Raw genomic sequence first — 27,410 nt, forward strand, 5'->3', positions numbered from 1 at the left:
TGGGATTATAGGTGCGAGCCACCAAGACTGACCAATTTTCGTATTTTTAGTAGAGACGGGATTTTATCATGTTGGCCAGGCTGGTTTCGAATTCCTGACCTCAGGTGAGCACCTGCCTCAGCCTCCCAAAGTGCTGGGATTACAGACATGAGCCACTGCACCCAGCCATGAGATGCATTTTGAACGAGATGATTTTTGGGGTCTAACAAAGCGCTGACTTCTTATCATCTTGTATGAAATTCCAGAAACAGTGAGACTATCTTCTTTTTCAATAGGAGGAAACTGAAATCCAGGCAGTATTTGATATATTTAGGGCTCTTGTGGTTCTAAAACTGCTTCCTTGGTTTAGAAGCATTAGGGAGGGTGATGTGTGACCGGGCTTCCTCTCAAAATGGTATAGTTGGGTCTGATCATGTAACAATGCCACAGAAACACCATGAGAGGGTAGCCCTGTGGGCCCTGGAGTCTGTGCTGCCTCCTTGGGTGACAGGAGGTGAGTGGGTGGCTTAGCAACAGTTTCTGAGCAGTGATGTACAAGGCCACGTTCCCAAGGGACGGTGGGGATAGTGGGGCTGGACTAGCAAGTGGCTTGTAGGCAGAATGCACTGGCCCTAGGCTGGGCAGTCTGCTGAGGGTTTATGGGAAGGCTGGGTGGGGCTGGAGTGGGAGTGCTGGACATTACCTTCCCTTTGTGGAAAGTGGGCCTCTGACACAGAGGGCATGGGGAAGGGTGCAGTACCTGTGTAGGTGTGGCCCTTGGGCAGTGTGCATGTGTATGCGATAGAGAGTGGGAATGCTGTGCACACTGAATGCGTGGGCTTGGACATCTGTGGTGACATGTTCAGCCTGGTGAGGGGTACGCTGTGTGCATGTGGAGGCGGGGACAGTGCACGGTGGATACACGTTGAGATGTGCGTCCACAGTGCAGTAGTTGCTGGTGCGAATGTCCAGAGGGAGGGCAGTAGGAAGGTGGGTGTGCTCTGTGTATATGCTGCATACTTGTGGAGGGGTTGCTGTGGCAAAGTGGCTGCTGGTGTGTGTCCTTGGTGAGGTGTGTGGTACACTGGGGGTACTCACTGAGGGACATGGGACATATGCTTGTTCTGTACATTTTGAGATATGTGTACAGGATGAGGCATGTTCACTCTGTGCACAGGCTGTGTGTGAGTGCTGAGATGTGTGCATTTTTCATCACACAGTGACCATCCACTGTGTTTCCATAACAGTGTGCATGAAATGGTGAGGAATGTAACCTGTGTGCACTGCCCTGGGGCAGCCAGCAGAACCCGGCCTCAGAAGGACAGGGAAGGTTCCCTCGGTTGGTTACTGCCACCATAACCACTGGAGACTGGGGGACCAGGGCTGCCCTCACAGCTGTGACCTCACCTGCCCTATCACAGCCCCGTTCCATGGACAGAGTCCCTGAAGTTCAGATGGGAAAACTGAGCCCTTTTTCCAGCTCGCCATGTGGCTACCTGACCCGGGGAAGCACCTCTGCTCTCTGTATCTCAGTTTCCCCACCTGTGGGACAAAGAATATCCATTGGCTCTGGGACCCTGTCCCCCCTCATGCTGATGTGCCAGGGTCCTCTGATCCCCCATTCTAGGCTCAGGCTCCGGATCCTGGTCTGGGGCCTCTTTCTGCAAGTGCCTTGCGTCCCTCAGGCCTGGTGTTCTCATCTGTGCCATGAGATCATAAGCATCCCCTGAGACAGTCCAAGTGAAGTGACTGTGGGGCTAAGTAGAGATGGCTGCAGTGGAGGCCACCGTGACCCCAGGGCCTAGGGCATTGCTTCTGGGGCAAACCCAGCCTGGGATCCATGGAGAAATCCGAGGCTGGAGAGGCTCTGGAACCCCGGTATTCCTCCCAGCCCAGGGCTCTGCTGTGCTGCCCCGTGGTTTCAAAGGCGGGAAACCCAGCACGTGAGCCTGAACTCTGCAGGGAACGAGGGAGCTTCAGGTCCCGGAGATGGGGGTTCTCGCCATCTGCTCATTTTCTGCGGTGGCCCCACTGAGTCCTGTGCCCCATCCCCAGGTGCCCGGCGGCGGCGGCGAATGGAGCACCACGCTGCTGTCCCCACGCGAGACGGATGCCGCGGCCGAGGGCCCTATCCCGTGCCGGCGCATGCGCAGCGGCAGCTACATCAAGGCAATGGGCGACGAGGACAGCGACGAGTCCGGCGGCAGCCCGAAGCCCTCACCCAAGACCGCGGCGCGGCGCCAGAGCTATCTGAGGGCCACGCAGCAGTCGCTGGGAGAGCAGAGCAACCCCCGCAGGTAAGCGCGCAGCTCCACCCTTACGGTCCCGCCCACAGTCAAGCCCCGCCCACTACGAGTCTTGCTCCTTGGAAGGACCCCCCCCATTAAAATAAGCCCCGCCTGCGTGGGAGCCACGCCCCCTTTGAGCCCCGCCCACTTATGAGTCCTGCTCCTTGAGAGAACCCCCTCATTAAAATAAGGCCTGCCCGGCGCGGTGGCTCACGCCTGTAATCCCAGCACTTTGGGAGGTCGAGGCGGGTGGATCACTTGAGGTCAGGAGTTCAAGACCAGAATGGCCAACATGGGGAAACCCCGTCTCTACTAAAAATACAAAAATTAGCTGTGCTGGCGGCAGGCGCCTGTAATCCCAGCTACTAGGGAGGCTAAGACAGGAGAATCGCTTGAACCCGGGAGGCGGAGATTGCAGTGAGCCGAGATCGCGCCACTGCACTCCAGCCTGGGCGACTGAGCGAGACTCCGTCTCAAAAAAAAAGGAAAGAAAGAAAGAAAAAGAAAAGCCCTGCCCGCGTGGAAGCCCCGCCCAGAGGCTTTTCTCGCCCCTTTGGGTGAGCCCCGCCCACTTGTGAGTCCGAGCAAGCCTCGTCCCCTAGGTGAACCCCTCTTAGGTATGTCCCTACCCTGGGAGTCCCGCCTTCCTCCCATTAGGCTGTCCCCCGAGAGATCCCAGCCCACAGATGAATACTGTCCCTCAGCTTCAGATCCAGGTGAACTCACTACTATAATGATCCAGGCCCCCTAAGTGAACCCGCCATCAGGTTAGCTCCCTCCATGAGACCCTCAGGTTGGCCCTGCACTCTGATGAATTGACCCCGAAGAGCCCCGCCAATTGGAGAACCACCCCTTGAGCCCCACCCCAGTTCAGCCCTGACCACAGGTGAGCCGCATCCTTTGGTAAACCCCGATAATGAAAGCCACTCTCGGGTGATAGGTCCAGGTAAACCCCTCCCACAGGAGCCACATCCCCAGGTAAGTTCCACTCCCACAGGGGAACTGTCCCACGGGATCTTGGTCTTCAGGTTAGGAGAACCTGCCCTGAGTGAGTGCATCACCTGTAACAGCACTGCCTAAGGAAGGCCAGAGCCCGCTCTACCCTTGCCCCTGTAACTGATCCCTGTGGGGAGCTCCGAGTTGGGGGAGGGAGGTGAATCCAGAAGCCAAAGAGTGATAGACAGACTTTTCCTGTCCCAGTGCCTGCCTGGACTTCACCAGCCAAGCCCCATCATGTTGCTGTAAGGCTTGGAGGAGTTAGAGGGAACAAGCTTCTCCCTAGATCTTCAACTAGGGGGGACAGGAGCCAAGGCTTCATGGAGGAGGTGGCCTGGGAAGACTGAGACAGAGGGAAGAGAACAGGTCAGGTGACACTGGTACCTAGGCAGGAAGAGGGCAGTGTTCTCACGCAGCCAGGAGTCTAGTTGACTGGGCAGAAGATAGAGAATGGCCTCCAGGTTGGAATTCAGGACACCACCAGACAATCCCAGTTCTGCCCTTCTCTGAACCTTAGTTTCTCCATCTTTTTTGGGGGGGAAGTGGGGAACAGGGTCTCGCTATGTCGCCCAGGTTGGAGTGCAATAGTGCAATCATGGTTCACTGCAACCTCGTCGACCTCCTGTGCTCAAGCAATCCTCCCGCCTCAGCATCCCGAGTAGCTGGGACTACCAGCATGGGCCACCATGCCCAGCTAATTTTTTTAAAGAATTTTTTGTGGCCGGGTGCAGTGGCTCACGCTTGTAATCCCTGCACTTTGGGAGGCCAAGGCAGGCAGATCACTTGAGGTCAGGAGTTCGACACCAGCCTGGTCAACATGGCGAAACCGCATCTCTACTAAAAGTATAAAAATTAGCAGGTCGTGGTGGTGCATGCCTGTAATCCCAGCTACTAGGGAGGCTGAGGCATGAGAATCACTTGAACCCAGGAGGCAGAGGTTGCAGGGAGCTGAGATCGTGCCACTGCACTCCAGCCTGAGTGACAGAGTGAGACTGTCTCAAAAAAAATATATATATATATATAAAATATATATATATAAAATATATATATGTATGCATATGTATATATTGCTCTCCCCTTGCTCATCAGCCCCCACACTGCCCAGGCTGGCAGTGACTTCCATTTTTCCCTCTGCCACTGGATGACCTTGGCCAGTCTTTTTCCCTCTGGGCCTCAGTTTCCCAGTCTGAATAATATATACATATATATGTATATATTGTAAAGATGGGGCCTCACTATGTTGCCCAGAGTGGTGTTGAACTCCCCAGCTCAAGTGACCCTTCTGCTTTGGCCTCCCAAAGTGCTGGGATTATAGGTGTGAGCCACCACGCCTGGTCAGTTTCCCCATCTTTTTTTTTTTTTTTTTTTTTTTTTTTTTTGAGACAGAGTCTTGCTCTGTCTCCCAGGCTGGAGTGCAGTGGCACAAACTTGGCTCACTGTAACCTCCACCTCCCGGGTTCAAGCAGTTCTCCTGCCTCAGCCTCCCGAGTTCAAGCAGTTCTCCTGCCTCAGCCTCCCGAGTAGCTGAGCTGACCTCAGCTGAGCTGCCCGCCGCAGCCTCCCAAATTGCTGGGATTACAGGCGTGAGCCACCGCGCCTGGCCTAGTTTCCCCATCTTTAAGTGAAGGGGCTGAGCTGGAGGATCTCTAAGATCCCTTCTAGTACTGAGATCCTACAATCTGAGTGACCAGTGGGCATTAAGGTGGGAGAGGCAGGAAGCCTGGGGCTTAGGCCTAGAATTCAAGGGAAGCAATAATAATAACAGTAGTAGTAGTAGCAATAATAGTAACAGCTGCTGTCTGTTAGCACTTGCCCGCTGGTCACTGTGCCTGACCCGATATCCGTTGATCTGCACCACTGAATCCTCACTGCAGCCCCAGCAGGCAGGTGTAGCATCATCCCCATTTTAGAGACGAGGAAACTGAGACTTAAGTAAGGGGTAATGACTTGCCCAGGGTCACCCAGCTGAGAAAGCTGGATTCCAATCCAAACCCTTCTGTATCAGGGGCCTAAGCTATTGGATGCTTGGATTTTATTCCCAGAATGAGGACTGGGGGATGCCCAGGGTCAGGTAGATGTGAGAAAGATTGAAGGGCTGGGGCCATGGAGATAAGGGGTGAGTCTAGGGACCTGATAGAAGCCACTTGAACATCGCAGCAGAGCTGATGCCCTCTGGGAGCCCTAGGCTGTAGAACTTGACCCACCTCTGTCGGGCCTCTGGAAATGTCCCAGACTTTCAAGGAGGAAGGAAAGGGGCTGTAGAATTGAGCAGGGCCAGCCTCGGGTTTTAAACAGTCAAATGCAAGCTGGTGCTGCCACCCTGCGGCTGCAGCGGGCATCACAGGTGTGGACCACCTGTGCATCACAGATGGTCAAGGCCTCCAAAAGCTGGGTGAACAATGGGTGGGCTGAGCCCTGTCTGCTCCCCACTCCCCACCAGGAGTCTGGACCGCCTGGATTCAGTGGACATGCTGCTGCCCTCCAAGTGTCCGAGCTGGGAAGAGGACTACACCCCCGTCAGCGACAGCCTCAACGACTCCAGCTGCATCAGCCAGGTGAGGGTGGCAGGCAGGCTGGAGAGTCAGGGGGCTTGGGTACTGATTCCCATCTGGGAGGAGGACATGCGCCCAGGCCCAGCCCATGCTGAGTGGCCCCCAGATGTCTGCACTGTGCTTCTGTTTGGTCCTTGTTCTTGAAGCCTCCTGTGTGTGTCTCTGCCTCACCGACTGTCCTGTGGCTGGAGAGCACAGTTACGGGGCCTGACCCAGGACCCCAAGGGAGGAAGCCCACACCACCACTGTAAACACAGGCTGCCAGCGGGGCGCCTGTCACTTCTCACTGGGTTCAGAACCATGAGGATAGGGAACTGGAGACCGGGGTTCCAGTGTCAGTTTTGTCACTTGACAGTATGAACCCAGGATAGTCACCTCCCCTCCCTGAACCTCAGTTTCCTGATTTACCAGAGGAGGGTGAGCATTTCTATTTGGGGCCTGTTGAGAGGAATAAGTGGGATCGTGAAGGCGGTGTGCTCAGCAGAGGGTAGCTGCCTTTCTGGTTATTATTAGCATCTTGTGTGACCTCCAGCAAGTGACTGCTCTACTTTGGACCTCTGTGCCACCTACTCAGGGGGCAGTTGTGCTCCCAGGCGCAGCCAGCCCTGCCTGTGTCAGTGAGGAGCACGCTGTGCTGAACGTTGAATTTGCATGCCACCCTCTCAACCATCAACTCCTTGAGCCCTTAACTACCCCCAGAGGTGGCCTTGTTATCCATATCCCCATTTCATAGGTGAGGCAACTGAGGCTCAGAGAGGTGAGGTCATCATGCAGCTAGGAGAAGACAAAGTTGGGCAGGGATCTGGGGCTGTCCAACCCAGACCTGGACCTCAGCTCCTGCATGTACTCGGCACTTTAGGGTTTGCAAAGGGAGAACCAGCCAGGACTGAAAGGCACCCCCCATCGTGTGGATGGGGAGATGAGCCCCCCGAGAAGGCAGACACCTACTGGTAGTAGCAGTTAGGCAGTGGGGCAACCAGGTGCAGGTCCAGCCTCCTCTCAGCAGGAACAGGCCACTGTGTACAGGCCCAGGACCAGGGCTAGAGGACTGCTTAGAAAGCTTGGGACCCCGACTCCTCACAACTTCATTATTCCTGGCCTAGCCAAGCTCCTTCCCCAGCCCCTCAGACATGGGGAGGGGTAGAGTGCCCCAGCCCAGGGAGCCCCCTGCCCCCGCCCCCCTCATCCAGACTCCACCAAGTCACACCTGAGCAGCCGTCCTCCAATCCATACTCAGTGGCCAGAGGGAGCTGTCAAAGCCACACCCCTGCTCCAGACCCTCCCTTGGCTCCCACCCCCTGAGGGAAAGCCAGAGTCCTTCCTTGGAACTGTGAAGTCCTGTAAGACCTAGGCCCTGCCTCCCTGTTGGACCCTGTCCCTTGCCCTGCTCCAGCCATGCCAGCCTCCTTTCTGCTCCTTATACACGAGTGTGCCATGTCATTCTGCTCCAGGCCCTCTGCATTTGCTGTTTCCTCTTCCAGGAGCTCTCTTCTCAAATCTTTGCACAGCTGGCTCCTCCTCGAGTTTCAGGTCTCGGCTCGAATGTCACTTCCTCAGAGAGGCTGCCTGCGATCGCTCTGTCTAAAGTAGCCCTCCCAGGCGCTGTTTCCTTACCCTGCTGTTCCCTTACTTTATCACTGCCTGAAACTAGAATCATTTGCTTATTTACTTAATGCTGTCTCCCTCTTAAAACTAGGATATCCTGGGGGCGGAGGCCTTGCTGTCTTGTTCCCTGCAGTGTCCCCAGTGCCTGGCACAGTGCCTGGCACAGGGCAGATGCTCAGTAGGTGTTTGCTGAATGGACGGCATCCCTCCCTGTCTCTCCCATCCCACCATGTTTTCTCGTCTCAGTCTTCCTGTCTGTGTCTGTCTCCGTCTGTTTTTCTCTCTCTGTTCTCTCTCCCCTCATTCACATTTTTCTCTGATTCTCTCCAGTGTGGCTCCATCTCCATGTCTCTCTCTGTGTCCGTCTGTCTCTGTACACATCCCATCTCCACCCCCGCCTGGGCCTGGCACCCAGGACACCTTTGTCCTTTAACTACACAAAAAGGCTTATGAATCAGCCAGGCTGGGGGCCACAGCAGGTCTCACCCACCACCCGCTGCCCAGTCCCAGTTCTCTCCTAGTCCAGGATCCTCTGACCCCTCACAGCCTCAACTCTAGAAGCTTGAGTGACCCAAGCCATATATTTGGCCCCAAAGTCAGAGATATTCTAGCCTGGGGAAGAGCAGGCTCTGGGCTCCATCCCTAATCTGTATCTCCAGGGGGGCTGCCTGCCAGATGAGAGGCAGCAGACAGAGGATCCATGGTCCCAGGGGCCAGACCTAAAGAAGGACTTTTATTTATTTATTTATTTATTTATTTATTTATTTATTTATTTTGAGATGGAGTTTCGCTCTTGTTGCCCAGGCAGGAGTGCAATGGCGCGATCCCAGCTCACTGCAACCTCCGCCTCACGGGTTCAAGCGATTCTCCTGCCTCAGCCTCCCTAGTAGCTGGGATTATAGGCATGTGCCACCATGCCCGGCTAATTTTGTATTTTTAGTAGAGATGGGGTTTCTCCATATTAGTCAGGCTGGTCTCGAATTCCCAACCTCAGGTGATCCACCCGCCTCGACCTCCCAAAGTGCTGGGATTACAGGCATGAGCCACTGCGCCCAGCCAAGAAGGACTTTTAAACAGGAGATTATAAGTCCTCAGTAACGCCCAGCCCCAGAAGGAATGAGCCTCCCATCCCTGGAAGAAGCCAAGTGAGACCTCCTAGCAGCTGGGTCCCAGCCAGTCTGGAGAGGAGGTTAGACCAGCCAACTTCAAGTTTCCTTGCAATTGACCCTGAATCCCCCACCCCAGCCCCAGCCCTGGTCCTCCCATAACCCTCACCCTCTCTTTCCTGCAGATTTTTGGACAGGCCTCCCTGATCCCCCAGTTGTTTGGCCATGAGCAGCAGGTCAGTATGTTTGCCCTTCTCTTCCACCCCAATCCCAGAGTGTAGGCCTGGGTCTTAGGCCTGCCCTCTGAGTGGTCCCAGCACCCAGCCCAGGCTGGTACAAGCAGAGCTATCACCAGGAAAGCCACTTCCAATGGATGGAGTTGAGGCTCACATTGGTGTCCTGACCCTCCACTCCCTGCCCTTATTGCTTCAGCTCTATGTGCTTCAGTTTCCTCCTTTTGAAAATGGGGAAGAATGAGCTAGGTGCTCTGGATGGGGCAAGAAACAACTCCAGGACTCCTGCCCTCCTCTCTCCTCCCACAAAGCCTGGGCCAGGCCTGGGGAGACTGTTTGAGTTGGACAGGTCAGGGGCTGGGGGCTGGTGATATTAGCTTCCAGGTCCCAGCCCCCAGATCCCTTGGCTTTTCTCCTTTCTGGAGCATCAGGAGGACATTTAAGGATGTTGGGGTATTGGAGTGAGTGTGGAGACTTTCCAACTTTACACAGGTTGGTGAGGTTGTGCTGCTCACGGCACTCTCTGGCTGCCCTGAGGGCACTACCTCCCAGACATTCCTATCCTGCCCCTGGAAGTGGCCCTCTCCTCCCTTCCAGGCCAAAGACCAAAAACCAGGGGCAGGAAAGGTACTCTGAGATCGACCCCCTTGTAGCCAGGAGTGGGTAAGGGACTTGTGCAAGGCCACACATCCCACAGGGGCAAAACTAGGACCAGACCTCCAGCTCCTGATTCCAGCCGTGGATGCCCCATGTGTCCCTCTCCCCCATGTCACAGGAGCTGTGTGTTCCTCCTGAACACATGATTCAAGAAGTTGTTTAAAGAGCCCACAGTGGGCCAAGCGACCTCTTCCTCATCCACCTTTAATAGGCAAGTGGTAAGGATGTGATGCGTTAACATACAAAGCCCCCAGGACAGTGTCCCCTACACGGTAAATCCTCAGTGATACACACACCAGCAGCGCTGACCAGCTGGCCTCCCCACCGACAGCTCAAGAGCATCTTAACCAACATTGACAGACTCCACAGTGCTACCTGTATTCGTGGGTAGAGGTTACTAGGTGCATAATCTCTTGGACTCTATCCTAAGCCTGTGATATGAATTCTCTCTTTTCATCTTGACCACAACCCTGAAATGGGGACTATCGCCCCATTTTATAGGTGGGGAAACTGAGGCACAAAGCGATTAAGTGACTTGCCCACGTTCATATTGTGAAGAAACGATGGGCCAAGGGTTGGACCCCTGGCAGTCTAGTTCCAGAGCCATGTGGTTCCTGTGTGATCCCAAAGCAAGACCCCATGCTCCCGGCAGTCACAAGGATCTCTTCATAACTTCAGACTGCAGTTTTGGAGGAGAAACACCTATCTCTTTAACACTCCTTCCGAGTGAATTTTGGGTGTGCCACATGGCCTATATTTTAACTTATCAATACTGTACTATAGAACTTTGTGTAACGATGGAAATGTTCTATAATCCACACTGTCCAATGAGATAGCCACTAGCTATATGTGACTTTATTTATTTACTTATTTTTGAGATAGGGTCTCACTCTGTCACCCAGGCTGAGTGCAGTGGTGCGATCATGGCTCACTGCAGCCTCGACCTCCCAGGCTCAGGTGATCCTCCCACCTCAACCTCCCGAGTAACTGGGACTACAGGCGCGCACCACCATGCCTGGCTAGTTTTTTATTAGAGACAGGGTCTCGCTATGTTGCCCAGGCTGGTCTCAAACTCCTGAACACAAGTGATCCTCCCACATCAGCTCCCTCAAAGTACTGGGATTACAGGCGTGAGCCACTGTGCCTGGCTTACCTGTGGTCTTGAGCAAGTCAAATGTGGCTCCTGTGACTGTGGAACTTTATTTAATTTTAATCAAAAAAAAATTTTTTTTGAGACGGAGTCTCGTTTTATCACCCAGGTTGGAGTGCAGTTGCCCAATCTTGGCTTACTGCAACCTCCTCCTCCAGGGTTCAAGTGATTCTCCTGCTTCAGCCTCCCAAGTAGCTGGCACCATAGGCAGGTGCCACCACGCTCAGCCAATTTTGGGATTTGTAGTAGAGACAGGGTTTCTCCATGTTGGCCAGGCTGGTCTCGAACTCCTGACCTCAAGTGATCTACCCACCTTGGCCTCCCAAAGTGCTGGGATTACAGGCATGAGCCACCACGCCTGGACTAATCAATTTTTTTTTTTTTTTTAATTTTTTTAGAGACAGAATCTTGCTTTGTCCCCCAGGCTGGAGTGCAGTGTCACTATCATAGTTCACGGAAGCCTCGAACTCCTGGGCTCAAGTTACTGGGACTTGAGGTGCATGCTACCACTCCTGGCTAATTTTTGTATTTTTAATTTCTTTTGTAGAGCTGGGGTCCCATTATGTTGCCCAGGCTGAATTTTAATTCATTTAAACCTAAATAGCCATACATGGCTCGTGGCTGCCATATTGAAATGCACAGATTTGGCCGGGCACAGTGGCTCACGCCTGTAGTCCCAGCACTTTGGGAGGCCTAGGCGGGCAGATCACGAGGTCAGGAGTTTGAGACCAGCCTAACCAATATGGTGAAACCCCATCTCTACCAAAAATACAAAAATTAGCCGGGCATGGTGGCACCTGCCTGTAGTCCCAGCTACTCAGGAGGCTGAGGCAGAAGAATTGCTTGAACCGGGGAGGCAGAGGTTGCAGTGAGCCGAGATCGTGCCACTGCACTTCAGCCTGGGAGACAGAGTGAGATTCCATCTCAAAAAAATTTAAAAAGCACAGATTTAGACCTTTCCATCCACCCTCCAAATTGGGTGAACACCCATCTAGTTGTTTGACCTGATGCAGTCTCAGATGAGAACACTAGCACCTATTTCATGTAGATGAGGAGAAACTCACCCAGAGAAGATAGTGATGGCCTGAGGTTACACAGCTGGGTGGGACACAGCTGGCCCCAGGCCCAGATCAACCTTTTCCTCCACATGGTCAGTCAGCTTGTGCCCCCTCCCCTTCTGGCCCAGGCCAGCCCCCAGGATGTCCACATCTTTGGCCAACTGACTCCCCAGCTTATCCTCTGTGGTCTTCGGTTACCAACATGGCCTGAGACGTGGGTCAGATAGCCCTTCCAGAACCCTCAAAGAGTATGTACATGGTGAGGCCCCTCAATGCTCACACCCTTGGCTTCAGATTTTCAGGGTCCTAGACAGTCATTTCTGGAGAAATACTTAGGACCCATCTAGACAAAGTTGAACTAGATACAAGATAGCAAATAGCATACACATCACCATTTTCCATACTGTCCATGGCAGACATCATTAATCAATCCTTACTGCAACTACCCTCATTCCAGTTTTATCTTCTCCCACCAGACAATTGCTTCAGCTTCGTCTCTGGCCTCTGCCTCCATTCCAGACCCCTTTCCCAACATCTGTTCTGTATAAGAGGGCTAGATTAATCTTCCTTAAATACATATTTGGAGTGTTGGTTCTGCCACTTCCTCACTGGGTACCCGTGGCAAGTGTCTTCCCCTCACTGACCCTTGGTTTCTTTCCTTGTAAAATAAAGGGATTGGACCATAGGATGGTAAATATCCAGTTATCTACTGCCACCCCCATTCCAACATTCAGGACAGACATTGCTAATTGATTATAGACCTCTTTCACACTAAATTCAGATGTGACCTTAAAATCTATTAATCAGTGTGGACCCTGATTTTTATCACAGTTAATATCCTGAGATATTCCAACTTTGTCCTCGTTATAGAGATGGGAAAATTGAGGCCCAGAGAGGTGGGGCTGTTTCTTTCTTAAGGGCTCCATCTCCCCATCCCATACCCTGAGTGAGATGGAGAGGGGTGGGCTGAGGTCAGACCCCACAGACTGTCCAGCCCTGCCTTGAGCCCACCACCAAGAACCTCTCCCCCCCAGGATGGGCATATACGCAGCCCCTCATACCTGCCTTTGCCTGGACAGGTACGGGAGGCAGAGCTGAGTGACCAGTATGAGGCGGCCTGCGAGTCAGCCTGCAGTGAAGCGGAGTCCACAGCGGCAGAGACGCTTGACTTGCCACTGCCCAGCTACTTCCGCTCCCGCAGCCACAGCTACCTGCGTGCCATCCAGGCAGGCTGCTCGCAGGAGGAGGACAGTGTCTCCCTGCAGTCCCTCTCCCCACCGCCCAGTACCGGCAGCCTCAGCAATAGTCGCACGCTTCCGAGTGAGTACTGTGATGAGGGAAGGGTTTTTTTCTTTTCAAGGACCATGCCTGGTGGGCCAGCCGGGAGGATACAGGGAGGAATCTGTCTCGGGCTGGCCCACACCAGGGGGATGGTTGGGAGCAAAAGCAGGAGGCCTTGGAGCTGAAATTCCAGCCATTTGGCCACTGGAGCTCAAATGGGGGTCCCAGAGGCAGATGCTACCCCTGGGGGGCGTGGGAGGTATTGGAGGGGGCTGGAGCTTGTGGGGTACTTAGTTGCTCCTTGGCTTAGAGCAGCCACCTGCTGTAGTCAGGGCTTACTGCAGCTTGACCTGCCTCTTGGAATTAGTTCAGGTAGGCAAACCTGTAGGGGAGGTTGGAACCTGCAGAGAGGCCTGCAGTGAGGGTGGGGTCTGCACTGAGCCTTCTCAAAGGGATGCATTTGCAGGCTTCTCTCATATACACAATCAGGGAATACCTTCTGGATTCTTGGGTGTTTTGTTGTTGTTGTTGTTGAGACAGAGTCTCACTCCGTACCCAGGCTGCAGTGCAGTGGCATGATCTTGGCTAACTGCAACCTCTGCCTCCCAGGTTCAAGCAATTCTCGTTCTTCAGCCTCCCAAGTAGCTGGAATTACAGGCACATGCCACCATGCCTGGCTAATTTTTTTATTTTTAATAGAGACAGGATTTTACCATGTTGGCCAGGCCGGTTGTGAACTTCTGACCTCAAGGGATCTGCTCATCGTGGCCTCCCAAAGTGCTGGAATTATAGGCGTGAGCCACTATGCCCGGCCCTGGATTCTTGTTCTAAATCATCTGAAGATAACCCATATGTGATCAGAGAAAAAAGGGGACCCTGTGTCACTGAGCAAGCCATGAAATAATAGAAAATTGCATGTTCTCCCTCATAAGTGGCAGGTGAACAATGAGAACACATGGACACAGGGAGGGGAACATCACACACCAGGGCCTATTGCGTGGGGGTGGTGGGAGACAAGGGGAAGGAGAGCATTAGGACAAATACCTAATGCATGTGGGGTTTAAAACCTAGATGACGGGTTGATAGGTGCAGCAAACCACCATGGCACATGTATACCTTATCAAGTATTATTAAGATGGTCAAAAACAAAAAAAAAGACATCATAGAAAATTAGCTGGGCACAGTGGCTCACGCCTATAATCCCAACACTTTGGGAGGCCGAGGCAGATCACTTGAGCCTAGGAGATAGAGACCAGCCTGGGCAACATGATGAAACCCGGACTCTAAAAAAATAAAAAATTTGCTGGTTGGGTTGGCATATACCTGTGGTCCTCGCTACTTAGGAGGCTGAAGCAGGAGGGTCATCTGAGCCCAGGAGATCAAAGGTGAAGTGAGCTGTTTTCACACCACTGCACTTCAGCCTAGGAGACAGAGCAAGATCTTGTCTCAAAATAATAATAATAGAAAATCAAAACCAAGGAAAAACAGCATAATTTATTGTTTATCAATAGTAGAGAGAGGTTTGAGCTTACTCTGGCAAGCTAATTCTCCTTCCTGAGCCTCAGTTTCTCCATGTATAAATTAAGGGCATAAGCCAGACTCCAGGGAGCTCTTACGGAGATGAAATAAGACTGTGCATAGGACATGTTTAGGCAGGGACTTGCTTGTGGTAGGAGCTTGGTAAGTGGTAGCTGTTATTATTGGCTCTCAGACTTGACTCTGAGCTTCCTGAAAACCAAAAGCAATTGGGGGCCGGGCATGGTGGCTCATGCCTATAATCCCAGCACTTTGGGAAGCCAAGGTGGGCAGATCACTTGAGGTCAGGAGTTCGAGACCAGCCTGGCCAACATGGTGAAACCCCCATCTCTACTAAACATACAAAAATTACCCGGGTGTGGTGGTGCGCACCTGTAGTTCTAGCTACTCGGGAGGCTGAGGTATGAGAATCGCTTGAACCCAGGAGGCGGAGGTTGCAATGAGCCAAGATTGAGCCACTGTGCTCCAGCCTGGGTGACAGAGCAAGACCTTGTCTCAAAGAAAAAAAAAATTGGGGTTGGATTGTTGTAGGAAGAGAAGCACTGCTTCAAGTGCTCAACTGGTGTTTGATGTAAATAAATGTCTTCTCTGTTCCTTGTTCATCTCTGTCTGTTTCTGGTTCCTCCACTTGGGAAGGGATGACAGCCAGGGAGGTGTCATCCGGCATCGGGACTCTGATGCCACATGCTGGCTCTTTCTCCCACCCTGCAGGGTCCCCAGTGCCGTCTTTCCTGGCATGGGCAATCTTCCTTCACCTCGCTGTTTCTTATTCCCCCTCAGCTTCTCCATCTGGCAGTCTGCCTCCTCCTCACTCAGCTTCTTTCTGCTAGGGCACCTGGCCCTGCTAGTCAGGCATCTTGGGTAGAATCCTCTGAAAACAACTCCAGCCCTACTTTCCCTCTTGGTAACCACTTAATGTATTTGAAAACAAGGGCCTTTGCCTTATGGGACTCTGAAAGTATAGACTGGTCTGCTACAGCCTCTGAAAGTACAGACTGGTCCGCTACAGCCTTCCTTCTAGTCCTGCTGTTACCGGTAGCCCTGCCAGCCTCTCCACTTTCAAGGTCTCCAAACAGGAGCTGAGGCCCAGGTTCTGTGGCCTCCAAATCCAGAAGAGCTCTCCCAGGCTGTCCCAGGCACTCTGCTACAGTTCCAAAGGGGCCGTGGGTGAAGGATAACATCCCCCATATCCTCACACCCATGCGAAGTTCTCTAAGCATGAAGTGGGCCTGGAGGGATAGAGAGCACCCCTAGCAATTCTCTTCAAATAAACCATCCCTCACCAGTTTTTCCAACCCCAGTCACTCATGAATGGACTAAAGATAGGGGATGGGCTACATGTCCCAATACTGCCTGGGTCCCTGTATTGGTCAGCTCTTCCTACAATTATGCTGCATAACAAACAACCACAAAATCAGTGTAATACAACAATTCACATTTATTTCTTGCTCCCAAGTTTGTCAGTTGGGACAGTTCTGCTCCACATGTCTTTCATCCTCCTCTTGGGACCAAAGGGTCCTCCTGGGATCAGTGGTCTAGCCAGGGCATGTTCTCTTTGTGGTGATGGCAGAAGACAGAAGAGCAAGCCTAACTAACCAAACAAGCACGTTTCAAGGCCTCTGCTCATGTCACACCTGCTAACATCCTATTGGCTAACACAAGTCATATGACTGAGCTCATAGACAAGGGATGGAGAAGTACCTGCTCACCTTTGTGTAGGAAACTATATTCATATGGCAAAGGGTGTGGCCACAGGGAGAGGTAAAGAATCAGGGTCTGGGTGGGCGCGGTGGCTCATGCCTGTAATCCCAGCACTTTGGGAGGCCGAGGCAGATGGATCACTTGAGGCCAGGAGTTTGAGACCAGCCTGGCCAACATGGCGAAACCCTGTCTCTACTAAAAATACAAGAATTAGCCAGGCGTGGTGGTGCCCGCCTGTAATTCCAGCTACTCAGGAGGCTGAGGCAGGAGAATCACTTAAATCCGGGAAGTGGAGGTTGCAGTGAGCCAAGATCGCACCATTGCACTCCAGCCTGGGCAACAAAAGCGAGACTCCGCCTCAAAAAAAAAGAATCAGGGTCAACAATTCTATGTTCCATGATCCACTGTCGTGGCTGTATTTACTCATGCCCTTCCCGTGTAGAAAACGTTTATTCCCAAGACCCCCAAAAGTCTCATCCAATCATGAGATTGGATCAGACTCTTATGATCTATGTCAGGTCTGGATGTGGCTTCTATCGAACAATTGACTTTTAATTTTTTAAAGAAACTACTTATCTACCCCACAGTCCAACCCTCCCCAACCACACAGCATACACTGGTGAAACAGGGACAGGATAACTGCAGTTAACACTCCTGTTCAGAAAAGGGGAAAGTGGAGATTCAGAGACTTACTGATCCATGGCAATTCTGAAGTCCTTCTGAGCAACTGTTGGGCAAATGCATTGAGATTTGTTGATTAGGTCCAAGTTCTCCCTGGGGTTGATTTTCTAGTCTACTGTTCTCCACAGCTCTTGGTTCTGCTCTCTGAAAGCCCTTCCTTCTCCATCAGCATTTTTGGCCACTTCTAAAGAGAACTTGGAGAATATGGCCTTGGGGAGTGAACACCTTTCTTAGCTTGCTTCCTTCCTAAAGAAAGTTAGGGAGCTAGATGTCTTTTGCATCTTAAATGGTCTTACTCCCTTTAGCCTAAGCTGGTCAATCTTACCCATGCACCTACCTCAAACATTTGATGAGTTTTCTATGTATTTGATTCCATGTAACTTCAAGTGCCAAAAGCCATACCCATAATTGTTTTTGAGTCACGCCTCTCTCTTGACTTGATGCCTACTTTGGGCTTCTGTGGGACCATGCCCTTAAGCTTTCTGTAGGCCCTTTTGAACAGATAATAGCATCTGCTACCTGGTATCTTGATTGATTGATTGATTGATGGATTGATTGAGACAGAGTCTCGCCCTCTGTTGCCCAGGCTTGAGTGCACTGGCATGATCTCAGCTCACTGCAACCTCTACCTCCCAGGTTCAAGCAATTCTCATGCCTCAGCCTCCCAAGTAGCTGGGAGTGTGCCACCACGCCTGGCTAATTTTTGTATTTTTAGTAGAGACAGGGTTTCACCATGTTGGCCAGGCTAGTGTCGAACTCCTGACCTCAAGTGATCCACCCGCCTCAGCCTCACAAAGTGCTGGGATTACAGGTGTGAGCCACCATTCCTGGCTCTACTACTTTTAGAATGTTAATAAGAGGTATTATAACCACACCTTGATGTGATCCTGTCCGTGTAAACAGCATCTTAACTGGCCATGACCTTGGTTTGATCTTTGCCCTGAGGCTGTATCTTTTTTTTTTTGAGTTTTGCTCTTGTTGCCCAGGCTGGAGTGCAATGGCATGATCTCAGCTAATGGCAACCTCCGCCTCCTGGATTCAAGCAATTCTCCTGCCTCAGCCTCCTGAGTAGCTGGGATTATAGGCATGCGCCACCATGCCCAGCTAATTTTGTATTTTTAGTAGAGACTGGGTTTCTCCATGTTGGTCAGGCTGGTCTCAAACTCCTGACCTCAGGTGATCTGCCTGCCTCAACCTCCCAAAGTGCTGGAATTACAGGCGTGAGCCACCGTGCCCAACGAGGCTGTATCTTAATTTGAGAATGGTTTACCGTCTGGAGGGGCTGGAGTTGACAAATTTATTTTCCAACTAAGCAAGTTCTGGCCTCCTTCCCTTTCCTCTAAACACCCCTTGAAGATTGGCTATTTTTTACTTTTTTAGACAAGATCTCCATGTGTCACCCAGGCATGGGTGCAGTGGCATGGTCATAGCTCACCACAGCTTGACCTCCCAAGCTCAAGCAATCCTCCTGCCTCAGCCTCCTGAGTAGCTGGGACCAGAGTCATGCAGTACCATGCCTGGCTAATTTTAAATTTCTTGTAGAGATGGGGTCTCCTTATGTTCTACCAGGCTGGTTTTGAACTTCTGGGCTCAAGTGATCCTCCCACCTTGGCCTTCTAAAGTACTGGGATTACAGGTGTGAGCCACAGCACTTGGCCTAGCTATTTCTTTTGAGTTCCTCCTTTTCTTGTAAATCTTTTTTTTTTTTTTTTTAGACAGAGTCTTGCTGTGTTGTCCAGGCTGAAGTGCAGGATCTTGACTCACTGCAATCTCCTGCCTTAGCCTCCCAAGTAGATGGGATTACAGGCGTGTGACACCACACCCAGCTAACTTCCCTATTTTTAGTAAAGGTGGGGTTTCATCATGTTGGCCAGGCTGGTCTTGAACATCTGACCTCAGGTGATCTGCCCGCCTCAGCCTCCCAAAGTGCTGGGATTACAGGAGTGAGCCACTGCGTTTGGCCTTTTTCTTCTGTCTTTTTTTTTTTTTTTTTTTTTTGAGACAGAGTCTCCCTTTATCACTCAGGCTGGAGTGCAATGGCACGATCTCGGCTCACTGCAACCTCCGCCTCCCAGGTTCAAGCCATTCTCATGCCTCAGCCTCCCAAGTATCTGGGACCGCAGGCATGCGCCACCATGCCTGGCTGATTTTTGTATTTTTGGTAGAGACGGGTTTTCACCATGTTGGCCAGGCTGGTCTCGAATTCCTGACCTCAAGTGATACACCTGCCCTGGCCTCCCAAAGTGCTGGGATTACAGGCATAAGTCACCACGCCTGGCCCCTTTGTCTTGTAAGTCTTTAACAAATGCAGCCAAAAGGAGTAAGCTCAGGCCGGGTACAGTGCTGAGCATGGTACTATAATCCCAGCACCGTGGGGAGGATCTCCTGAGGCCAGAAGTTCAAGACCAGCCTCAGCAACATAGTGAGACTCCATCTCTACAAAAAGATTTTTTTTAGTTAGCCACTGCACTTCAGCCTGGGTGACAGAGCAAAACCCTGTCTAAAAAGAAACAGAGGCTGGGTGCAGTGGCTCATACCTATGATCCCAATGCTTTGGGAGACCAAGGTGGGAGGATCACTTGAGCCCAGGAGTTCAAGATCAGCCTGGGCAACATAGTGAGAACCTGTCTCTACAAAATAAAAAAATTAGCTGGGCATGTTGGTCGCAGCTACTTGGGAGGCTGAGGTGGGATTTGCTTAAGCCTGGGAGGTCGGGCTGCAGTGAGCCATGATCATGCCACTGTACTCCAGCCTGGGTAACAGAATGAGACCCTGTCTTTAAAAAAAAAGAAAAAAGAGGCTGGGCATGGTGGATCACACCTGTAATCCCAACACTTTGGGAGGCCGAGGAGGGTGGATCACCTGAGGTCAGGAGTTCGAGACCAGCCTGGCCAACATGGCGAAACCCTGTCTCTGCTAAAAGTACAAAAATTAGCTGGGCGTGGTAGCGGGTGCCTATAATCCCAGCTACTCTGGAGGCTGAGGCAGAAGAATCGCTTGAACCCAGGAGGCGGAGGTTGCAGTGAGCTGGGATCGCGCCATTGCACTACAGACTGGGCGATAAGAGTGAGACTCTGTCTCAGAAAAAAAAGAAAGAAAGAAAGAAAGAAAGAAAGAAAAGAAAAAGAAAAAAGAGGCCGGGAGTGGTGGCTCATGCCTGTAATCCCAGCACTTTGGAGGCCGAGGCGGGCGGATCATCTGAAGTCAGGAGTTTGAGACCAGAATGGCCAACATGGCAAAACCCTGTCTCTACTAAAAATACAAAAATTAGCTGGGCGCCTGTAATCCCAGCTACTCGGGAGGCTGAGGCAGGAGAATCACTTGAACCCAGGAGGCAGAGGTTGCAGTGAGCTGAGATCGCGCCATTACACTCCAGCCTGGGCAACAGAGCAAGACTCTGTCTCAAAAAAAAAAAAAAAAAAAAGAAAGAAAGAAAGGGCACTTCTTAAGACATTTAACTGCCATCTGTTGAAAAATTGTCATGTCACACTTTTTATTAGAATAAGGTCCTTTACTTCCATTTGCCAGAAATTTGTCATAATAATTATATAATTAAATTATGTCTATGTGGTGAATGGCTCCCCCCTGATATGTAGCATCCTTGATCAGTATAAAACTTGTACAACCATATATGGCGAGCCTGCCCAAAATCACTCCCTCCACAGACAAACACCAGCACACACAGGCACATCCTCACCACTGCACATCCAGCCACTGTCTCCCTACAGGGAGACCCCTGCTCAGAAGGCTGCCCCCTTACTCCTCAGCATCTGTCTCCAAGGAGTGAGCAATCAGGTCCTGTCTCCACCCGCAGGGCTGTTCTGAGCCCCCACGTTGCTGAAGGGCGTGAAAGCTCTGTCCTTGTCACAGAGGCATCTGTGCACTCAGCCCCTGTGCAGGCCAGTGGGTAGATGTAGGGGAGTGGCAGTTATTGAGGCAGTGAGAGCCTCTCTCAAGCAGGGCGTGGGCAGGGCGAAGAGCTGCCTGCCTGCCCACCCACCCACGTGGACCTGGCCAATTCCCCACTGCCAGTGCCACTACTGCTGTCCCCGTTCTCCCTCCCCCTGTCTGACCCAGATTCCACATTCCAGAAATAGCTCTGGCAGGTGACTGGCAGGCGGGGTCAGCTCTAGCTGGGATGGTGGGAGAAGCAGCCGCTGCGGATGCGTGCCCCTCCCCAGCCAAAGGACCTATCTAGGAGCGGGCTTGGGGGTGCCATCACTCCCCAGTCTGCCCCCTCCTGCCTCTCTTCTCTCTATGCCTCTGAGAAAAAGAAAGGAGAACAGCCTCCCTCCTCCTCCCTCCCTCCTCTTACTCTGCCATCTCCCTCTCTTTCTTCCAGCTTCCCCTCCCTTCCTCTCCCTCTTTCTCCCCCCACCATCTTTGCCTTCTGTCTGTCTCCCTCAGTTCTCTGCTTCTCCCTCCCACCCTCTCTGCCTTCCTTCCCTCTCAGTTTCTGGCCCTCCTCCCCGTCCTCCCTTTCTGTGTCTCTCCCACTCCCTCTGAATCACAGGGAGGCTGTGATGACAGCCAGGGGCCTGGGCAGGCATGGTGGTGGGCTGCGGGGTGTACCCCCACTCCTGCCAGCTGCATTCTCTGCACCTGAGTGTGTGCAAGCACACAGGCACACACACTTGGGCTCACTCCCTGACAGTGCTTCCGGCTCTAGGCTGAGCTGGGATGGGCTCCAGGCCTGGGAACCACCCTTTCTCCTTGCTCAGGGACCCTGAGTTCTGTGTCACTCTGAGTGGGCACCTGCCCTTCCCTGGGCCTCAAAGTCTCTATCTGTGTTGTGAGGCCTTGGTTTGGGGACCCATGGGTACCTCCCATCTGTGACAATCCAGTCACCAGCTGCTATGCCTGCCCCTCTTTGTCCCATCTTCCATCCCCCAGCTTCTTCTCTGACTGCCCTCCTACCCCTAACCTCCCCCCCCAACGCACACTCTGTATACAGGAAGGAAGGTTGATAAAATTGCAGTACACAGTCAACCCTCCAGTCAACCCTGTCCCCAACCCTTCCCTGGGCCCACCCGTCCCCTCACTCCACCGCAGGCTCTTGTCAGCCTAACCCATCTAGTCTCCACAGTGTCAGGGCTAAGAGGAAACTCAAAGACCATCATGTCCAGAGATTGCAAATGGACTTCAACCATGTGTCATCTCTGATCCCTGGAGCTCAGTTCTGAGATTTGGTTAAGCAAAGATAGGTGCCACCATCGATTCGCGATGTCTGCTGTAGCCAGAAGAGTTACATACATCTGCAATTCCTGATCTAACCCACTTATCTCAACATGCACGTGTACACACACAGACACGCACACACATTTACAGATATTTCACAAAGAAACATCAGCCTAGAGAAGATGATTATCTATCAAGGTCAAAGTCACCCAGCTAGTAGGTCAGGGAGCAGTTTCCTACCTGGGTGTGCCTGACTTCAAAGCCCTGAGTTCTCCATTGTCCCCTGTGCATGGGAGCCACCCAGTCCTGGTAAAGCGGTACAAGCATGGGTGACAAAGGTATGTTACAGGAGTTGCAGGAGAAGTCCTCCAGCAACATGTGCAGGATGGATTAGAGGCTGAGAGGCCACTCATAGGTTGGTGCAGTGGTCTAGGTAAGTGACAGTGAGGTCAGAACAGGGGCCATAGTGTGAGAGAATAATGGGAGGACCTAGGAGGCCTTCCCAGAATGAGTAATGAGGAACCACAGTTCCCTACTGCTGAAACAGGCACCTCTCCACAGAGGACGCTGGGCAGAAGGCTTCCTGTCTGGGGTCCACCAAGCCTTGGACTACGACATGCCTGATTAATTGAGTGCCTACTGTGTGCTGAGTATATGGATCCTCACTCTTCCATGTCCTGTTTTTAGCAGATCCACTCAGCCTTCTGGGGGAAATAGTGACCAGGACTGAAGGACTGGTGGGCAGGCCTCCAATCCCAGGATTGAGACTCTTGAGACAAGACAGGGGCATTCTGTATCCCCTCAGGGGGTAGAGAAGTCATCCCAAAGGAAGAGAGATGAAGGTGTTTAAATAGAACCTTGGAGGCCCTACGGCATGGTGGTTAAGCACCTGAGCCTTGCAATCAGGCATCTTTCACTGATAGATGTTTATTGATCAAGTGCTCTGGGCCAGGCTGTGTTGTAGGTACCATCAGTGAGCAAAATGGAAATCCTTGCCTTTGTGGAGATTGTATTCTACTGGGAGGGGGAGGGGCAGACAAAACAATAAACATAAGTGTGTGGTTTGTTGGTAGGTGGCACAGCATAAGGGGTCCTGGGAGTGGTGGCAGAGTGCAGGGAGGGGTGCCGAGGTGTAAACAGGGTGGCTAGGGTACAGCTCATTGAGAGGGAGATTTTGAGTGAAGATTTTTTTTTTTTTTAAGACGGAGTCTCACTCTGTTGCCCAGGCTGGCGTGCAGTGGCGCAATCTTGGCTCACTGCAACCTCCGCGTCCCGGGTTCATGCCATTCTTCTGCCTCAGCCTCCTGAGTAGCTGGGACTACAGGCGCTCGCCACCACACCCGGCTAATTTTTTTTTTTTTTTTTTGAGACGAAGTCTCACTCTTGTCCTCCAGGCTGGAGTGCAATGGCTGCAACGTCCGCCTCCGTGGTTCTGGTTCAAGCGATTCTCCTGCTTCAGCCTCCTGAGTAGCTGGGATTATAGGCACCTGCCACCACGCCTGGCTAATTTTTGTATTTTTAGTAGAGATGGGGTTTCACTATGTTGGCCAGGCTGGTCTTGAACTCCTGACCTCAGGTAATCTGCCTGCCTTGGCCTCCCAAAGTGCTGGGATTATAGGCATGAGCAACCACGCCCGGCCAATTTTCTGTATTTTTAGTAGAGATGGGGTTTCACCGTGGTAGCCAGGATGGTCCCGATCTCCTGACCTCGTGATCCGCACACCTCAGCCTCCCAAAGTGCTGGGATTACAGGCACACCCAGCTAATTTTTGTATGTTTAGTAAAGATGGGATTTCACCATGTTGGCCAGGCTGGTCTCGAATTCCTGACCTCAAGCTATCCACCCCGCTTCCCAAAGTCCTGGGATTACAGGCATGAGCCACTGCACCCGGATTGAGTAAAGACTTGAAGGAAGTATGGGAATAAGCAGTGCTGGGAAGTGCTCCAGGCAGGGGGTGAGTGGTACAAAGGCCCCGAGGCAGGAGGTGCCTGACAGGCTGGTGGGGGACAGAGCACTGAGGAGAGAGCCATGGTGAGAGGTGAGGTTCGAGGACAGGGAGGGGAGGGTTGGGTCTGGCCACTGACTATGGAGACAACTTTGTCTTTTGGCTCTGAGTAAAAGGGGGAACCACTGGGGCATTGGAGCACAAGAGTGACATGACCTGGTGTGCATCTTAAACGAAACACTCAGACTGGGCGCGGTGGCTCACGCCTGTAATCCCAGCACTTTGGTAGGCCGAGGCAGGCAGATCACCTGAGGTCGGGAGTTTGAGACCAGCCTGGCCAACATGGTGAAACCCCATATCTTTTTTTTTTTTTTGAGATGAAGTCTTGCTTCTGTTGCCCAGGCTGGAGTGCAATGGCGAGGGGTTTCACCATGTTGGTCAGGCTGGTCTTGAACTCCTGACCTCAGGTGATCCACCCGCCTTAGCCTCCCAAAGTGCTGGGATTACAGGCATGAACCACCGTGCCCGGCAAAACCCCTCTCTACTAAAAATACAAAGCCAGGTGTGATGGCACAGGTCTGTAATCCCAGCTACTCGGGAGGCTGAGGCCTGAGAATCGCTTGAGCCCGGGAGGCGGAGGTTGCAGTGAGCCGAGATTGCACCACTGCACTCCAGCCTGGCAACAGAATGAGACTCCGTCTCAAAATTAAAAAAAGAAAAGAAAAAGTAAAAAAGACTACTCAGAGGGCTGCATGCAGCCATGTTTGAGGGGCAAGAAGTGAGTGATATGGGAATACCAGGGTGATGATGGTGGTTTAGGCAGGGTGGCAGTGAGGGAGGTGGTGACAACTCACTGGATCCTGGGAGGGCTCTGAAAGTGGAGTCAACAGGATTCTTTGGTGGATTGGATGTGGGTGAGAGTGAAGGAGAACAGCTAAGGGGTGATGAAAAGGAATGGTTACACGGGGACAGCCCTCACTCCTCTAACTGCCAGTTCTGGCACCTGAGACAGGACAGTGACTATCTGGGAAGTTGGGAGAGGAGCATCTTCACCTCCCGGACGGGGAGCCTTGGGGTCCAGGCTGGGGATTAGGGAGGGGGAGCATATGAGTCCTGTCTGTGCCCCATCTCAGGCTGTCGTCCAGCCAACTCCGCCTTGTAGGGATTCCAACCAGACTGGGGAGCTCTTAGGGGAAGGACCCAGTACTGGAGTACAGTAGATGTTCCATAAATATCTTCTGGCACCCTAAAACATCACCATCAGAAGGGACTGTTAAAATCTCCTAGCCCAAGGGTCTCAAATTTGGTAAAATACAAACACTGTTTGATGCTGCCTGAGTTCTGTCCCAGGAATCTGCTTTTCTTTTTTGTTATTTTTTTATTTTTGAGACAGTATCTCACTCTGTCACCCAAATTGAAGTGCCGTGGCAGGATCACAGCTCACTGCAGCTTTGACCTCCTGGGCCCAAGCAATTCTCCCACCTCAGCTTCCTGAGTAGCTGAGGAACCACAGGCACATGCCACCACACCTAGCTAATTTTTAAATTTTTGTAGAGACAGGGTCTCCCTATGTTGCCCAGGCTGGTCTTTTTTTAATTAATTAATTTATTTTTTGTGAGACGGAGTTTCACTCTTGCTGCCCAGGCTGGAGTACAATGGCACAATCTTGGCTCACCGCAACCTCTGCCTCCTGGGTTCAAGCGATTCATCTGCCTCAGCCTCTCAAGTAGCTGAGATTACAGACACGTGCCTCCATGCCTGGCTAATTTTGTATTTTTAATAGAGACGGGATTTCTCCATATTGGTCAGGCTGGTCTTGAACCCCTGACCTCAGGTGATCCTCCTGCCTTGGCCTCCCAAAGTGCTGGGATTACAGGCGTGAGCCACAGCGCCTGGCCCAGGCTGGTCTTAAACTCCTGGGCTCAAGCCATCCTCCCATCTCGGCCTCTCGAAGTGTTGGGATTACAGGTGTCAGCCACCATGCCTGGCCTGAATCTGGTTTTCTTTTCTTTTTTCTTTTTTTTTTTGAACAGTGTTGCTCTGTCACCCAGGCTGGAGTGCAGTGGCATGATCTCGGCTCACTGCAACCTCTGCCTCCCGGGTTCAAGTGATTCTCCTGCCTCGGCATCCCAAATAGTTGGGACTACAGTCGCACACCACTACACCTGGCTATTTTTTGTATTTTTAGTAGAGACGGGTTTTACACCATGTTGGCCAGGCTGGTCTCGAACTCCTGACCTTGTGATCCACCTGCCTCGGCCTCCCAAAGTGCTGGGATTACAGGCGTGAGCCACCGCACTCGGCCCAGAATCTGCTTTTCAGTTGGTGACCCCAGTGATCTCTATTCAGGGTGTCAATCACGGTCCACAGTTTGAAAAATCTTGCCTTGGTCCAGTTTTTCTCCAGGAAACATATAGGGCTGATGAGTCCCAGAGAGGGAAAGGGACTTGTTCAAGGTCACACAGGGAGTGTGTTATTAAATTTGGGAGAGTGGAAGTGGAATAATGATATTTCATCCTATGCTGTGTGTGTGCTGCCTTGGGTCGTCAGGGCCCATAACAAATGTACCTTGTTTTTTTCCTAAGTCAGCCAACCTTGGCTCACGCCTGTAATCTCAACACTTTGGGAGGCCGAGGTGGGAGGATCGCTTGAGCCCAGGAGTTCAAGACCAGCCTGAGCAACAGAGAGAGACCTTGTCGCTACAAAAAATAAAAATAACCACCTTAAAGTGAATAGTACAGGCGTAGCATAAGTGACTGAGATAGGATGACCTTCAAAGTGCTTAGCACAGTGCCTGGATTCAAAATGGTTGGCTAACCCTCAGTTCCGTTTGTTATTTTTACACCTTAATGCAAAAACCATGACAGTGGTATTTGAAACATTATCATCTTCGCCAGTCCTCAAGATATTTTGATATGTCAAAAATTCTTTTCTCCATTTTTTTGGAAAACAGATGCGAGAAAGGAAAGGACTTGCCTAGGTCACCCAGCAAGGCGGGTCATGACCAAGAGTTGGGTCTGCGTCTGGCAGACCTACCATAGGTGCGGTCTGGAGAGATGAGGCCCACAAGGCAGCGACAGGACCTGGATTCAGTGAGGAGAGGGGACTCCCGGGGTAGAAGCCAGGAACCGGGAAGGCGAGGAGGCGTGAAGGTACCACCTACTGCCAACCCGGCTCGAGCTGGTCACTTTGCCCTCCATGAGATCGTAGGTGTGCTTGTTGTTTTATTTTACGGGGGAGGAATGGAAGGCTCAGGGAAGTTGAATGCGGATGTTGTTCAAGATCACACAGGCCTCCAGAGGCGGAGCCGGGATTGGAACCCAATCTCTAGGACTCTGGGTTAGCAAAGCAAAGGGAGGATGCAGTGGCGAGGGCAGCTAGATACACCTAGGACGCAGAGCAGCCAGGACCAGAGGGCCAATCTGACTATGCAGGGGTGAAAGGGCCACCTCGGGCAGCTTCC

General features: G+C 52.0%; 1 protein-coding gene across 6 annotated transcripts in view; it reads left to right on the forward strand.

Annotated features, from left to right (window-relative positions):
• DLGAP4 (DLG associated protein 4) overlaps positions 1-27,410 on the forward strand; it is a 223,829-nt gene that overhangs the window by 129,602 nt on the left and 66,817 nt on the right. For 5 of the 6 annotated variants that reach the window (XM_063659229.1, XM_063659227.1, XM_054467216.2 and 2 more), the window contains 4 exons: positions 2,035-2,276; positions 5,704-5,818; positions 8,712-8,762; positions 12,704-12,944. In XM_063659229.1, coding sequence (XP_063515299.1) covers positions 2,035-2,276; positions 5,704-5,818; positions 8,712-8,762; positions 12,704-12,944 — 649 coding nt within the window. The remainder of the gene's footprint in view (positions 1-2,034; positions 2,277-5,703; positions 5,819-8,711; positions 8,763-12,703; positions 12,945-27,410) is intronic. The other variant, XM_063659228.1, reaches the window with a different exon arrangement.

Source organism: Pongo pygmaeus, chromosome 21, assembly GCF_028885625.2.
Source record: "Pongo pygmaeus isolate AG05252 chromosome 21, NHGRI_mPonPyg2-v2.0_pri, whole genome shotgun sequence".
In the NCBI taxonomy this organism is placed as follows: domain Eukaryota; kingdom Metazoa; phylum Chordata; class Mammalia; order Primates; family Hominidae; genus Pongo; species Pongo pygmaeus.